This window comes from Pyricularia grisea (assembly GCF_004355905.1).
Source record: "Pyricularia grisea strain NI907 chromosome Unknown Pyricularia_grisea_NI907_Scaffold_2, whole genome shotgun sequence".
NCBI classification, from domain to species: Eukaryota; Fungi; Ascomycota; class Sordariomycetes; order Magnaporthales; family Pyriculariaceae; genus Pyricularia; species Pyricularia grisea.
This window is the reverse complement of record NW_022156717.1, coordinates 6314849-6329987: the sequence shown is the minus strand read 5'-3', so window position 1 is coordinate 6329987 and position 15139 is coordinate 6314849. Positions and strand designations below refer to the sequence as shown.

Genomic DNA, 15139 nt, shown 5'->3' with positions numbered 1-15139 from the left:
CAGTTTAGAGTCAGACTTGACAAGGGAGATTCAAGAAAGCAATTTATGCGTCTGACAATATGCTGTTTCCAGATTTCGTCCTCAGCAGTTCACATAAGGTAGATTGAAGGGGAGATTGCGAGCCTGGAGAAGTGTGTCCATTGGTTTGCTGCAGCCTAGCATCGGAAACAACTTAATTTCCAGGTCTTCCTCAGCTGTATCGCAAAACCGGTATTGCCGGACTCCAGTACGAGAATCCCAGTTCACATACAAGGGAGGCTCCACTTCTATATCAAAAAGGGTATGGTTATTTCACCGCCACCAGATCATTACGGTCGAATAGCAAATATAAACGGAAAATCATATCCAAATGAAGCAAATTTAACCCAAATATTTGCCTCGTTATATGCAATTTCATTACTGTATACCATTGTCCGCTGAAAGCACGTTGTGGAATTCCCAAAATACACCAACACAAATGAAACAAAGGGTTATAACCCACAAAAGGACAATAACAATGCAGCGTAGTTTAAGGCAATTTAATGGGGCTTGCGGTAAAGTTAGAAAAAGTATAATGCAACTTACTGCAGTTTTTTGCGGCGTAAGATAAAGTTGAATAGGCTCACGGCAGTTTGGTGGCATCCATTGTGGTTCAAAATAAATTTAAAGTAAACTGAAAGCAGCGCAAAGCAGTTCGATGCGTCTCAATGCGGCGTAGGGTCAACTTAGGGACGAATCCAAAAACCAAAAGTTTGCGTATCGAGATTCTTCGCAGATATTGTTCTGAAATACGATCTATCTGAAATCTTCCGTCCAGCACGAGCAAGGACTAAGCGAGGCTCAAACAATGAGAGATTGTGTACCTCCGTAAATCAGCCATAATGAAGCCTAAACCATCCCTTTCCGCCGAGTGTCAGCCGGAAGCATAACGAACAGATCCGTGGAGATGAAATTTGAAGAGTGCTAGTCCTCGTCCGAAATGATATCGAAACCAAAGCAGTTGATCGCACTCCTCCAAGTTTTATTGATCAACCACACCTCGAATCGAAAGAGAGCCACGAACCTCGAAAACGACGTCTTGGCTCGTCAAATCATAGGCTCCTCTATTGGCAAAGTCCGATGATGCAAATGTCGCTCTTGCATTCCTTTCCTGTGGAGCAAGGGGCTCCTCGCCCGCCAGCGCCCGTCTGTCTGGGGCTTACGGCAGGCTGTGCGTTGGCGGCGTCATTGGTCGGCACTGCGATCGCTGCAAGGGCGAAGCCGAGGACAAAGGTGGCAACTGTAGAGAACTGCATTATGTCGATGGGTATAGATTTTGAAGAGAGCACCAGGCTATGAAGACTAAGATATGTTCGGCTGATTGTGGTAATTATTTTTTTTATTTAGTATGTACAAAGCCCAGCAGTGTGCAGCAGCAACGGATCAGGGCTCTTCTGTAGAGGGAATGGTGTCTTTTATATTTCTATTCGATCATTGGTTGTTCTTCATACGTCAAGTACAGATTGTAGTGCGACAACATATATAAAGTCAACGGAGTGAGACTTATGCGACAGTATGAAATTTGTCGACGCTGATTAGGGTGGTGCCCGGCAAGGTGCCGAAACGGCAATGCGTGTCGCAACCCAAAACGACAGACTAGTGAATTCTGTATCGTATCCAGTTTGCCTCGCACTCTGCTCAATGGAGAAGTGCTTTACCCAAAAAGGAATATACGTAGCATGTCTTCCCCCGGCCAAGCAAAACCCGAGCTAGGTCTTGTCTTGGCTTTTCGTCGTTGCGATGTCGGAGATTTTTAAAGGTGATTGAAACAATAAGAGGGTCATTTAGGCTCTTGGACTGAGGAAGGCGAGCAAGATAAGGGGCAGTGAATCTAATTCGCACCATTGACCACACGAAACTCTGAAACCTTGACACATCGTTACCCACAACCAGTGTTTGCGGCCCAGACTGGCGGGTCATTTAGGCAAACATAAACACCAGCCGATTATCGCAATGTGAGACGCATAATTTCATATTATCTACAGCAATTTCTTGGAAGAGGAGTACAATTTAGACTGAGAGGTTAGTCAAAGAAAGCAATTGCCTAATTGCCTCGAGCCCGGTTGAATGATGCCTCAATAACATACATGCTTATCTGTATTGCCTGACTTGGACTACTCGCCTGAGGTATTTTCCTGACTACCGATGTAAGACTAGTTCATTTGAACTCATAGATACCCCTTATGTTTGCTAATGTCCGATTATGGATGAGACCCATTGGATCTCGGAAAGACCACATGTCAAACGCATAGCTGACACGCGGCAACCAATACACCGGTGTTGACTTTGAAACGCATCTGGGCCCGCAACTCGCGAGGAAGCCCTATTCTTCGCATCACATGTCCTAAAACTTGACACAGTATTGAACTAAGGGGCCCGCCCATATGCAGCCCGATCTTTTAGAAATTGTATGCATATAACGCTGAATCCTGCCCAAAAAGGTGCCCAGTTTACATCGCTCAACTCACATGACCCAAAACAATCAGACGAACAAAAGATTGGAAACAAATACAAGGCAAAACACTTATAGAACCACCTTCAAAAACCCTTTCCTGTTGGCGATGTGCTCGTTTAAATCCACCATCTGGGTTCCGGGAGGCGCATCATAACACCCACACGAGAGGTAGCGGCCCCCGAAAAGGTCGCAACTGCATGAGCTGGTGAAGCCTCCACAAGGTAGACCTGGGGCTGCCCACTGTAGGAGAGAGAGGCAGAAGGAGGTTAGGCTCTGGCTGCAAAAAAGGGAGCGGAATGCAAAATAGCAAAAAAAAAAAAAAAAAAAAAAACGAGAAAAAAAAGAAAAGAAAAGCGAAAATAGGGGAAAGCTTACCGTCAATTTCCCTTGCACATTCCCTAACCAGTTGTTCAAGTTCAGGACCGACTCTTTCCGGCGAAACCCGCCCGGCCTTCCCGGGTAGTCGCACTCGCAGCGAAAAAGACTCCCGCCGTCCTTGGGAATGCTGTTCTCGTACTTGCCAAAGAGCTTGCAGTTGATGCAGCTCTCGAAATATCCACCCGCGGCCGTCTTATTCTGATTCCTGTTGGCGCCAGGAGGCCACTGCTGGTCGCTCGCCTTGATTTCTTTTACGTTGAAAGGTGGGAGAGCAATCGGATCTGGGTCGATAGTCGCCGCCGATGACCAAGAGGTCCTGCGACTCGGGGCATGGCTTCTTGCCGCAAGAGCCCGGGCCGAGCACGGCGAGTCCAGAAAGCCCATGAGGAGAAAGAGGATGGCTGCTAAGGAGTGCATCTGTATGTTTTGGTTTCTTTTCTGATTTCTTTTTTCGGGTTGTTTCCCTCGAAGTCGGCGTGTGAACTTGTTGGTATTTATTGCCGGGGAAAAAGTCTAAAAAAGCTGTTCCCGCGGAAACTCTACCACCGCATACAGGTAGGGTTCGCATCATGTGCTTAATTGTAATGGCTGAACATGGCGCGAAAAAAAGTGGAAAATATATGTGGCTTGCAGCTGCAGACTATCAAAAGTTTAAACTTTGGTCCATTAGCTAAGCGTGGTAAGTTCAGAAGCCCGGGCAGGGAAAATATCCAGTTGTATAATCTCAGAGTGAGCATCTGGATACCTTCGAAACAGTACACAGTTTAACTTTAGCCTCAAGCACCATCTCTTCAATCTATGGCAACATTGTATACACAACGTTGGCGGATCAAACTTTTTCTGAGGGACAAGATGCTCGGTGCGGATGGATTTATTGCCATTCCGATGAAAATATGCAATTCGCTCCTTATTGGCCTTGGAGATGAGCAAAGATCTGCTCTGTGGATCGCGCAAATGATCAGCAAGAGTATCTTCCTGGCTTCCAAACAACTAAGATCGTGTTTACACTACTTCTACACTATGATGGTTTCTAGGGGGTGATAATCATCGGCACTGACCTTTCTTTCCAGATTGTGTGGTGTGTAGATAGAAAAGCTCACAGAGAAAGATCAGTACAGTTCTTGATTTACGGTGGAAACATGGCTAAGGCAATCTTGGCATCTTTGTACAAACTAATAGCCGGAATCCAACAGATAACAGAGCAGGAAAACAAATAGTAGAACCTCATCCCATTCAGTAGCTACAACGGCCACAATATCCGCACGTTTCAGTCGAGCAGGCAGTATAGTCCATCTGCTCTTCCTCATCCCAATCAATTTTAACGCCTGCACTCTCATCACCAGAGCCGCTCTCCTTAGATGATGCGTCATCGTCATCCGACTGGAGGGTGCTCTCCAACCACATTTCTCTCACTGTGGGCGAAAGAGCGTCACCCGCGTCGGGGAGCTGCTCACGTATTTCCAAGACGCCCGCCTTGGAATGGCATAGCTCTAATTTGCCCTCTGGTCGACTGTGGACGATGTCACCGATGCGGTGAATGAGTGCTGCCATCTTGGCGAGCGGCACCTTGTTGGCGGCCTCCCACTCTTTGATCTTGTCGCTCAGCTCCATGATGAAAACGTCATTGAAAACACCGCCATTGTGGAAGGCAAGTATGAGCTTGGGGATGCCGGCCAGCCAGAGCCTTGGTATCTCGCCTTTGATGATGTCTTGGATCTGGTCGATCTTTTTGCTGCTGCGGGTTTTTAGATCGAATATCAAGTCCTGGTCAACAAGGTCACCGGACAGCTTGACCTTGAGACTTGTGCATGGTGGTGTAAGACCTTTGGACAATGTAGTTTCCGACAAAGAGTCTGTAAGCTCATCCAATGACGATGTCGCCCTTGCATTAACCTTGGTGCTGCTGCTATTGGAATTTTCCAAAGCTGCTGTCTTGGCAATAAAGCCATCGCCCTCAAACCGCACCATAAAGTTCATGCTGCCGAAGCGATAGCGCACAATCCTCTGGTGAGACTTGGATCCCGCGACGTCGCGTTCCCAAACGGTGTAATGCTCAGGAAAGGAGTGGCCGTAGCCCTGAAGGTCAGGGATTAGTTCGGTAGGAGAATTCTCCCTGCGAACCAGAAAAATGGTGCTACCGACTTTCTCGACCAAAATGCGAAATTGCTTATCTTGAGACGTGACGAATCGAAGTAAGTTCCCCATGGTGCTGCCGCAGGCCACCACGTCGATAATCTGCTCGCTGCACAGGTTTGGAGACATGGTGAGGGCGGCCAAGACGGCAGGTTCCATTGGATGTTGGGGGAACCGAGCTGCGTTCTGATCACGAAACTCCTTACGAGTGCTCTTGGAGAATTTATTGCCGTATCTGCCATTGTCGTCAGGGATTTGTTGTGTTTCAGACGGAGGCGACCATTTTGGTGGACGTCCTAGTAAAGCAAAAATATCGAGGTTAGATGTGCAGTTGGCATTTTGAGCTTGCGATTTTTTTGAACCGACCAGGTATAACAATGGTAGAATTGTCACCCTCGAGCCAGTTGAAGGATGCTACAAGGGATCTCTTAGTAATGTTGGCGACGCCCTCGAGATCATGAGAAGCGTCTTCGAGGTCTTCGGGCTTCAAATCTTGTATCAAGTTCCCCAATGGTGGTGCCGGAGAACTGGGTTCCTTGGGTGGTGCAACAAAGCTGCGCGGTGCCCAACCTCCGCGACCTCCTCTTCTGTAAGGTGCGCCGCCTCTGCCTCTGGCCTGCCATCTGAGTTCAGACATTCTGGCGATGTTTTGAAGGAATAAACTGGTGCGAAGGCGGGGAATAGGATAGAACACGCAGAGAATTATGGAAAGAAAAAGTTTTCGTCAGGTATTGGCTGCCAGAAAAGAAATTTGATAAGCAGAAAGAATATAGATCCTGCATGATTGAATCGCCTAGACGGGTGTTTGCCTCTTGTACTTCCCGGGCGGCAAGCGACGAGATCTTTGTACACTCTACTCCATTTCTAGATTCCCGTGTGTCCTATGTTATTGGCTGCCTCAATAATGGAAAAGGGCGATAATTGGTCGTACGTTGAGGGGATGGCGGCCTCCCGCAGCGTTTCTACATTGCCAACTTGCACAGCCATTGGGTCGTGGCCAGGCAGTGTGCCAGGCAGCTTTATCCGCCAACAAACAACCAAATTTTCGAGCAACTGGGCGGCTCAAAAAGACAAACAAACCTAAGTAGGTGTCCAAGGAAATTGGTTTATTTCATCTATTGGAGCGCTGATTATTTCAGCATACCGTCACCCAAGTCGGATTTGTTAAACCCCTCACACACGTTTATGTTTCCCCAACAATCTTTTCCACCACAACACAAGATAACACAAGAACCAGAGCTGCCTATGATTTTTATTTATAACAATTCTGAGAGAGTCGGCATATAATTGTACCAAGTTGAATTCTGGTATTGTTTGCGGAGCGAATTCGTTCAACTTCGCCGTCGCCATGTCCACAGCAGCACCTGACGATGCAGTACGGACCCGACGCCTACATGGGCGTTTCAGAAGCGTCCTGGAGGGCAAGTCCACCATTGCCACTTCCAAAGACGCAGAACTGTTCATCGAAGCCGTCCAAATCCAGCAATATCCCGACCGATGTGTCGAATCTTTGATCAGCAGCTCCCATGGTTTGGAAGCCGTGAGGAAATGCGTTCGGGCCGATGTTTCGCTTAACTTTCTCCAATCCCATAGCCTTAAGTTGCTGGGTTATTTCTCGCAAGCGTCAATCGTCTCTCTAGCTGAAGGCCAGCTCATTGGACGTATCTTGGATGCTATCGTGCTGCCCCCCACCTTTTGGAATGCACTTGTCGCTGCTTTTCTCGCCAACTTGCTCGACGAGCAATTTCTTAAGCCCTTTGCATGGCTTGCATACCAGCTTGTGGCTACTACCCGAGATATGAGCCATGACTTCCTTCCCGACATCACCAAACTGATTAAGCATGGATCTCTCTCGAAAGCCTCGTCGCATGACATTCGAGACCTGGCATACAAGATCGAGAAGGCAGTCAAGCTCAAATCAATGCCCATGCCCGAAACGGGTCCGGGTGGAAGGCATGACAATGACTATGCCAATTTTCGAGAAATTTCCATCTACCCAACGGCAGACGAGTTCCTGTCTGCTGAGAAGCCTTTCTATCGCCCTCGCAGTGAGGTCTTTGCCGATGGCCGCGAGAAAGACGCCGATTACGACCTCCTCTCCGCCGTCCACATCGATAACCAGTTCCGCCTGCTTCGGGAGGACATGTTGGGTGAGCTCCGGAACGATCTACAGATAGCTTTGGGCAAACGCAAGGGTAGGCGGGCCGCGCAGGTCCTAAGCCAGCTGGACCCGGTTCGTATTTCCTATGGAGATGAAAAGTGGTCGAAAAAATGCTCCATCGCCATCAAATGTTGTCAAGGCCTGACCGACCTCGTCAATCTTAGCGACGAGCAGAAGCGCCGTCGCTTTCTCAAGGAAAATCCCGCTTACCTCCGCAACCAAGCATTTGGCGCCCTCGTCCGGGATAAGGAGGTCTGCGGCTTTGCTTTCATTGATCGAAACGTGGACCTTCTTGCAGCCGACCCACCCGTGGTTTGCCTACAATTTGTTGACGACAAGGCACTCCGCAGGGCACTGCTGGTGCTCAAGAACCCGCAAGATTTGCAGTTTATGTTGGTGGATACGCCTGTATTTGCTTACGAACCGGTGCTGAGGGTTCTCCAAACCATGACAACGCCGCCTTTCGCTGCAATCATCATGGCTTCCAAGTTTGAGGAAAATGAAGACCAACTGTCTGATAGTTTGACAGAAGTAGCGTCCAAACTCAGGGGCGTGCAACAGACCGCAGAGGGCGGCATTCGTCTTTCTTCCAAGACAGTAATTGACAAGTCCCAACTGGAGTCGCTGCTGAATATTCTGGAGCGTCCAGTCAGTGTCACTCAAGGACCGCCCGGTGAGCAGACCTCAAAATCATAAGATATAAAAGCATTGCTAACCTTTTTTTACAGGTACTGGTAAAACATTTATCGGAACACAGGCAGTCAAGACCATTTATAAAAGGTCAAATTATCGAATTTTGGTCATCAGCTACACCAATCACGCCCTCGATCAATCTCTCGAAGGCTATCTAGATCTTGGGATTCCAGCCTCTGATATTGTTCGTCTCGGATCAAAGTATACGTCACGCACCGAGCCACTCCTCCTTTCCAATCGTAACACCAAGTTTAGATCAAGCAGTGGTCATTGGGCACTAGTCGATAAGATCAAGAATGAAAGGTCCAACATGGCCAATACGCTCGACACAGCGTTCAATGACTATTGTAACCTGTCGCTCTCATTCCAAGCAATACATGAGTATCTTGAGTTCTCGGAGGAGTCGGCGTCATTTTTTGACGCCTTCAAAATCCCAACCAGCAAGTCGGACGGCTGGAGAAAAGTAGGTAAAAAGGGTAAGAAGGTCAAGCCGGACTACTTATTCAATCGATGGATACTTGGCGAGGACCCGGGTGCGTTCCGCGAGCAAGTTTCTAAGGATTGCGAATTTATCTGGGACATGGAGACTGAGCTTCGTCGTGAGCACCTGGCCAGGTGGATGAAAGCAATGACCATGGAGAGTTCCGAGAGGGTTGCAGAGCTCGTCCACGCCATGAACAGCGCCCAAGACGAGCTCGACGGACTTTCCAGTGAGCGTAAAGCCGAGACGCTCCAATCCGTGCGCATCATCGGCTGCACGACTACTGCGGCAGCCATGCAAATGAAACTGCTTCGAGCCACCAAGCCAGACGTGGTGATCGTCGAGGAGGCGGGCGAGATCTTGGAGAGTCACGTTCTGGCAGCACTGATGCCTTCCGTCAAACGTCTCATCCTCATTGGGGACCACAAACAGCTGCGGCCCAAGGTCAACAATTACGCCTTGACGGTTGAAAAGGGAGACGGCTTCGATCTCAACATGTCTCTTTTTGAACGCCTGGTAATCCAGGGCTACCCGCACTCCACCCTGCAGCGTCAGCATCGAATGCACCCGGACCTGTCCTTGTACCCCCGGGCGCTCACATACCCCAACCTACTTGATGGACCTCAGACAGCCGCGCGACCAGAAATTAAGGGCCTTGCCGACCGCATTATTTTTGTCAATCATGAGCATCCAGAAGCGGCGGACAACCACATAGCAGAGAAGAGGGATGCCGATGCCAAAACCAGCAAGAGCAACAAATTCGAGGCCACCATGGTGTTGGCCTTGGTTAGATATCTGGCGCAGCAGGGTTACGGGACAGACAAGATGGTGGTTCTAACACCTTATATTGGACAATTGCGTCTGTTGCATGAAATTCTGATGAAGGAGAACGATCCGGTGTTGAATGACCTCGACTCATCGGACTTGCTGAGCGCCGGACTGATGACCTTCGCCGCGTCCAAGGTGAAGAAGCGCCCGCTCCGTATTTCTACCATTGGTAAGTTTTGACCCAGTTTCGAACACCCACGATTCCGATTTTAGGGCCACCACGGCTAAAGAAACAACTATAGACAATTACCAGGGAGAAGAGAGCGATATCGTTATAGCTTCCTTGACCCGCAGCAACTCCCAGGGGGACATCGGCTTCATGGCCGCTCAGGAGCGCCTCAACGTCCTCATCACTCGGGCGAGGAACTGCTTGATTATGATCGGCAATATGGATACGTTTATGAATAGCAAGAAGGGCAAGGCAACCTGGGTCCCGTATCTCGAGTTGATGAAAGAAAATGGCCACCTATATGACGGCTTCCCGGTGGTTTGCGTCCGGCACCCCGAGACCAAGGCCGTTCTCAAGACCCCCGGCGATTTTGACCGGTACTGCCCTGATGGTGGATGCGCCGAGTTGTGGTAAGCTCAAAAAGTTTCTTTTTTTTCCCACATTCCTAGCGGTCCCTAATGCCGCACACATCCAACAGTAGAGCCTCATCTTAAACTAACTCGAACACTCACAAAGCGACCTTCCATTCCATTGTGGTCTTCACAAGTGTAAGCGCCGATGCCATCGTCTAGCCGACCACTCCCAAACGGACTGCACGCAGCTCGTCGAAGAGATATGCGCCCGCCTGCACAAACGTCGAATCCCTTGTGGCAAGAGAAAATCCGCATGCGAGAAGTGCCTCGAAGAAGACCTCGAGGCAGAGAGGCGTGCAAAACGGGACCTGGACCTCGAGCGCAGCAGACGCGACCGTCAGTCTGAGTACCGCCGGCAGCTCCAGGACATTCAGGACCAGGTGGCGCATGAGAAGCGGGTCAGGCAGGAACTGCTGGACGAGGAAAAGGACCGCGAGGAGCTTAAAAAGCAGGCCGAGAGCCTGCAACAGCTGAGGGAGTCGGTCAAGCAGGCGAAGGAAAATCGGGCTGCTGCGCAATCGGCGGCATCTTTGGGGTTGGCAAAGCAGGCGTCTGGTGGACCTGAACCAGTGTCTATTGCAAACGACAGTCCCAGCCAGGCCCGCGATGACTGGGAGTATCTGAAAACGACCGAGGGCGCCCAAAGTCCGCCTCTGGACGAGCTCATGGGCATGATCGGTCTTGAAGAGGTCAAGCAAGCCTTTATGGACATCAAGAACCGCGTCGACACCAATGTCCGCCAGAATGTTTCTCTACAGAAGCAGCGATATAGTGCCGTAATGCTTGGGAACCCCGGGACGGGTAAGTTGATTCATCCTTTGATACGTTCTCATTCCAAGTGTCCGTATTCTGTTTTCTTGGTTTGCTGACCCCCTTGCCATGAATTGCATCCACCACTACCCAGGGAAAACGACGGTCGCCAGGTTGTACGCCAAGTTCCTCGCTTCGATTGGTGTGATTCCCGGCATAAAATTCGAGGAGACCACGGGGGCCAAGCTGGCAAACATGGGTGTTTCAGGGTGCCAAAAGCTACTCGATGACGTGCTTGACGACGGAGGAGGAGTGATTTTTATCGATGAAGCGGTAAGTGACAGATACCATACTTCCATTGGGGCTACGGTTCGTACTGAAGGATATATCTGACGAGCATCTATGGGGAAACTGCAGTATCAACTCACATCGGGCAACAGCCATGGCGGCGGTGCGGTACTGGACTTTTTACTAGCCGAAGTTGAAAACCAATCTGGAAAAATTGCCTTCGTGCTGGCTGGCTATAACAAAAACATGGAGTCCTTCTTTGCGCATAACCCCGGCCTACCTAGCCGCTTCCCTTACGAGATGAAGTTTGCTGACTACACCGATGACGAACTGCTCCACATCCTCGGGCTTAAAATCAACACCCAGTACAACGGTGCCATGGTTTGTGAGGATGGTCTTTACGGACTTTACTGCCGCATCGTGGCAAAACGCCTTGGTCGCGGTCGCGGCAAGGAAGGCTTCGGCAATGCGAGGGCTGTGGAAAACTCGCTGGCGATAATTGCTCAGCGTCAGGCGACGCGGCTGGCCCGTGAAAGGCGTCAGGGTAACAAACCAGACGACCTTTATCTGACTCGGGAAGATCTCATCGGACCCAAGCCGTCCGAGGCGCTGAGTAGGTCGAGCGGGTGGCAGGATCTGCAGAAGTTGTATGGTCTCAACTCGGTCAAGGAGGCAGTCCGGTCGCTGGTCGACAGCATCCAGCAGAACTACCAGCGGGAGCTGGACGAGCAGCCACCGATCGAGTATTCCCTGAACAAGGTATTTTTGGGGAATCCAGGAACGGGCAAGACCACGGTTGCCAAGCTGTACGGCCGCATCCTGGTCGATTTGGGTCTTCTTACAAAAGGCGAAGGTATGTTTTGCGCTCGTTCACAGTATCTTTTCAAAAAATCTTTTACGTGTTCTGACTTTGTGCGTTAGTCATTGTAAAAAATCCCTCGGACTTTGTCGGCGCAGCCCTCGGTCAGTCCGAAGAAAAAACAAAAGGCATCCTAGCCGCGACGGTCGGCAAAGTTCTTGTCATCGACGAAGCCTACGGGTTATACGGTGGTAGTACCCAAGACCCCTACAAGATTGCAGTCGTCGACACCATTGTAGCCGAGGTGCAGAGCGTTCCCGGAGACGATCGCTGCGTGCTCCTGCTGGGTTACAAGGATCAAATGGAAGATATGTTCCAAAACGTCAACCCTGGCCTCAGCCGTCGTTTCCCCATCGCGTCTGCGTTTTCTTTTGAAGACTTTAGCAACCAGGAGCTGCGCATGATCTTGAACCTTAAACTGAAGCAGCAGGGTTTCGATGCCACCGACCAAGCCAAGAATGTCGCCTTAGAAATGCTCGACCGCGCCCGAAACCGGCCCAACTTTGGAAATGCCGGAGAGATTGATATTATTCTAGATGCAACAAAAGCTAGACATCAATCCCGATATACCAAGGGGTTGGCCAAATCATCGACCATGCTGGAAGCAATAGACTTTGATGAGGACTTCGACCGATCTACACGCTCCGAGACCAACATTGCAAAGCTCTTTGAAGGGACAGTCGGCTGCGAAGACATTGTGGCAAAACTGGAGGGGTACCAAAGCACGGTCCGGACGATGAAGGAACTCGGAGAGGATCCTAAAGAGAGTATCCCGTTCAACTTTCTCTTCCGGGGGCCACCTGGAACCGGCAAGACCACCACAGCCAAGAAGATGGGCAAAGTCTTTTACGACATGGGATTCCTCGCGACGGCCAATGTCGTCGAGTGCTCCGCCACGGATCTGATCGGGGAGTACGTTGGTCAGACTGGACCCAGGGTGCTGAAGCTCCTCGACAAGGCCCTGGGCAGGGTGCTGTTCATCGACGAGGCCTACCGCCTGGGCGAGGGTCACTTTGCCAAGGAGGCCATGGACGAACTGGTCGACTCTGCCACGAAGGACAGGTATTACAAAAAGCTCGTCATCATTTTGGCGGGCTACACGGATGACATTAACCGGCTGATGTCCACCAACGCAGGACTGAGCTCGCGGTTTCCAGAGGTCATCAACTTTCGCAGCCTGAGCCCGCCAGAGTGCATGGATCTTCTCAAGAGTCAGTTCGCCACCAAAAGGAGCAGTCTGGAATTGAAGGGAATCACAATCGACCTCACTGCTCTTGATTCACCGACGCCCGATTTCTCTGCGGCGGTCCTGGGCATGTTTGCTACTATCGCGAACCAGCCCAACTGGGCAAACGCCCGGGATGTGTTGACGGTTGCCAAAAAGACTTTTGAGAGGACCACACGCGACAAGGCAGGTTTGACCGCAAAGAGGTTGGTGGTCAGGCCGAACGACGTGCTGTTGGAGCTCGAGGCTTTCAGTAGTGAGCGTGCATCCAGGGCCACCTCATCAGCCGTGACGAGTAGTCTAGCAGATGGAGTCCTCGCCCGCGACATTCAAAATATTCACGCTTCCCCTGCACATCAAAACATGTTCAAAACGACGACAGCAACCAAGTTGGCCTCTGCTTCTCCGACGACTACAACAGAAGACCCCGGAGCGGAAGAAGGGCAAGACCAATCGGCAACCCTCAAAACCGCTCCATTAATCAGCCCAGACGACTGCAGTGCGTCGTCGGGGCTATACGCGAAGCGAGACGTGGGTGTAAGTGACGCCGTTTGGGAGCAGCTCCAACGCGACAAGCGAGAGGAGGTCCGGCGGGAGGCCGAATACCAGTCGCTGAAGAAGCAGGCCGAGGAGGCGCGCGACGCGGACCGGGACGCCATAGTCACGCGCTTGCTGGAAGAGGAAGATAGGCGGAAGAAGCAGCTGGCTCTCAAGGAAAAGCTGGCCAGGCTGGGAATGTGTCCCGTTGGATACGCGTGGATCTCGCAAAGCGATGGAGGCTATAGGTGTGCGGGCGGCTCGCATTACCTGTCGAGGGGGCAACTCGAGGGGTTATGAAGGTGTGTTCATGTGTAATCGGACTGCCAAGGGACAAAATCTTACTGTTAAAAATGAATGTGCATCGGCGACTTTCCTGTACTTGGTCAGCGATCTGTGTCTTTGTGGCTGTTGAAACGAGTGTTTATCGGATGCTTTGCAAAAATTTCAACTACGCCAGTATTTCTCCCAGACACCCACGTTTAGAATGCAAATTCATCATTCTTTGCATTGATAAGACTTATACAAAGTTGCATTTCTATCTTGCAACTTGTTTGAGGTAACAGAGCTGAGGTGGCCATCATTGCATCAATATCTACCTTCCCTTCCAGAACATTTCGGCCCATGGCCGCTGTATTCTTTCTGCCAATTACCTCCATATGTTAAAATCAACAAGCTCGCGGAAAAACGCACCACGATAATCCATGGTTGTGACTAACTGACCAATTTCCAAGGCTTCAAATATTGCAAAGGAAAACATGGTGTCAATGTCAAAAAAAAAAAGCCCACGCGTGAGAGTGTTCTGTTTTTGATTACTTACAAGCCGAGGTCCCATAATTCCCTCACCGACGCCTCTCCACGAACCTGACAATGGCTGCAAAGCCCATACCTGTGCCTAGGTTTAAATGCAAAGGGAACGGTATGGGCTGGAGCCTGGACGGACGCCTGGAGAAGCCTCCAGCGAATGCTCCTCAAAGATGGCCCCGAACCGCCCTTGATAGCCACAGTTGGATCGGCCATCGGGTCACCGAGTGCAGCGGAGTAGAAAGGTCTGGGGGGCGAGACGATCCCTACCTCTTTCACGTTGTTAAAATTGACAAGTTTGAAAGTTCTGGGCCTCCCAGCTCGGATTGGCCGAGTGCAGCATGGTAATTCCTCTGGATCATTAATACCGCCGCCAAGAGCCGGGTGGGTGTGATTTATCCATGAATTTACGTCAGTGTTGCTTAGACGTGACAGGCTGCCCTCAGCCTGATAAGAGACATACACCTGTACTGAGTTGCACAGTTCCAACTCAGTTCGGCACTCCCGCCATCGCGACAGCAGAGCATCAAATTTGCCTAGAAACAATTTCTAACGGTACAGGAACGCCGAGGCAGGCATTGACTCTAGTCAGGATGCCAGACTATTCTAGTAGTATGGGTAAAAGTCCATCCCCCTTATGGTGTCCACTGGTGGGCTTTGTGGGCTTTGCCGACTTTGGTAATAGTTTCTACCAATAAAATAATAATAATTTAGGCACCTGGTGGTTCCCGCGAACAGTCAAGTTAACCGAGGGCCACGCGTACACACACGATGACAAGGGGTGGTCTTTTCCGCCTAATACCCTAGTAGCTCGATTAGATTCCTTATATGGCAGGGTTAAGCGCCCCGTTATATTCAATGCATGATAAATGAATGAGGAGCAGAGGCAGGGGCTGTCCACTTATGCCAGGATCGCCTGGACCAAGCCACTGCCAACTGACTCTTGA

General features: G+C 50.4%; 4 protein-coding genes across 4 annotated transcripts; 1 reads left to right on the top strand and 3 right to left on the bottom strand.

Annotated features, from left to right (window-relative positions):
• Positions 1–1082: 1082 nt before the first annotated feature.
• Positions 1083–1274, bottom strand: PgNI_04452 (uncharacterized protein; the record flags this gene model as incomplete). Its single annotated transcript, XM_031124497.1, has 1 exon — positions 1083–1274. The coding sequence occupies one exon, from the start codon at positions 1272–1274 to the stop codon at positions 1083–1085; it is 192 nt and encodes a 63-aa protein (XP_030985465.1).
• Positions 1275–2589: 1315 nt separating this feature from the next.
• On the bottom strand, positions 2590–3235 carry PgNI_04451 (uncharacterized protein; the record flags this gene model as incomplete). Its single annotated transcript, XM_031124496.1, has 2 exons — positions 2590–2713; positions 2877–3235. The coding sequence occupies 2 exons, from the start codon at positions 3233–3235 to the stop codon at positions 2590–2592; spliced, it is 483 nt and encodes a 160-aa protein (XP_030985464.1).
• Positions 3236–3886: 651 nt separating this feature from the next.
• On the bottom strand, positions 3887–5779 carry PgNI_04450 (uncharacterized protein). The gene is made up of 2 exons (XM_031124495.1): positions 5351–5779; positions 3887–5280 (listed from the first exon to the last, which is right to left on the bottom strand). Exons 1-2 carry the CDS (start codon positions 5619–5621, stop codon positions 4085–4087), a joined length of 1467 nt encoding a protein of 488 aa, XP_030985463.1. The 5' UTR covers positions 5622–5779; the 3' UTR covers positions 3887–4084.
• Positions 5780–6116: 337 nt separating this feature from the next.
• PgNI_04449 (uncharacterized protein) lies at positions 6117–13866 on the top strand. Its single transcript, XM_031124494.1, has 7 exons — positions 6117–7818; positions 7874–9316; positions 9390–9726; positions 9833–10530; positions 10634–10812; positions 10897–11620; positions 11689–13866. The coding sequence occupies exons 1-7, from the start codon at positions 6333–6335 to the stop codon at positions 13686–13688; spliced, it is 6867 nt and encodes a 2288-aa protein (XP_030984219.1). The 5' UTR covers positions 6117–6332; the 3' UTR covers positions 13689–13866.
• The last annotated feature ends 1273 nt before the right edge of the window (positions 13867–15139 follow it).

Bases quoted from the DNA above. Each gene is read 5' to 3' on its own strand.
- PgNI_04450 (XM_031124495.1), bottom strand. From the start codon at position 5,621: ATGTCTGAACTCAGATGGCAGGCCAGAGGCAGAGGCGGCGCACCTTAC. The intron at 5,281-5,350 runs GTCGGTTCAAAA...TTGCTTTACTAG, and splicing joins TTCTACCATTGTTATACCTG to GACGTCCACCAAAATGGTCG.
- PgNI_04449 (XM_031124494.1), top strand. From the start codon at position 6,333: ATGTCCACAGCAGCACCTGACGATGCAGTACGGACCCGACGCCTACAT. The intron at 7,819-7,873 runs GTGAGCAGACCT...CTTTTTTTACAG, and splicing joins TGTCACTCAAGGACCGCCCG to GTACTGGTAAAACATTTATC. The intron at 11,621-11,688 runs GTATGTTTTGCG...TTTGTGCGTTAG, and splicing joins TCTTCTTACAAAAGGCGAAG to TCATTGTAAAAAATCCCTCG.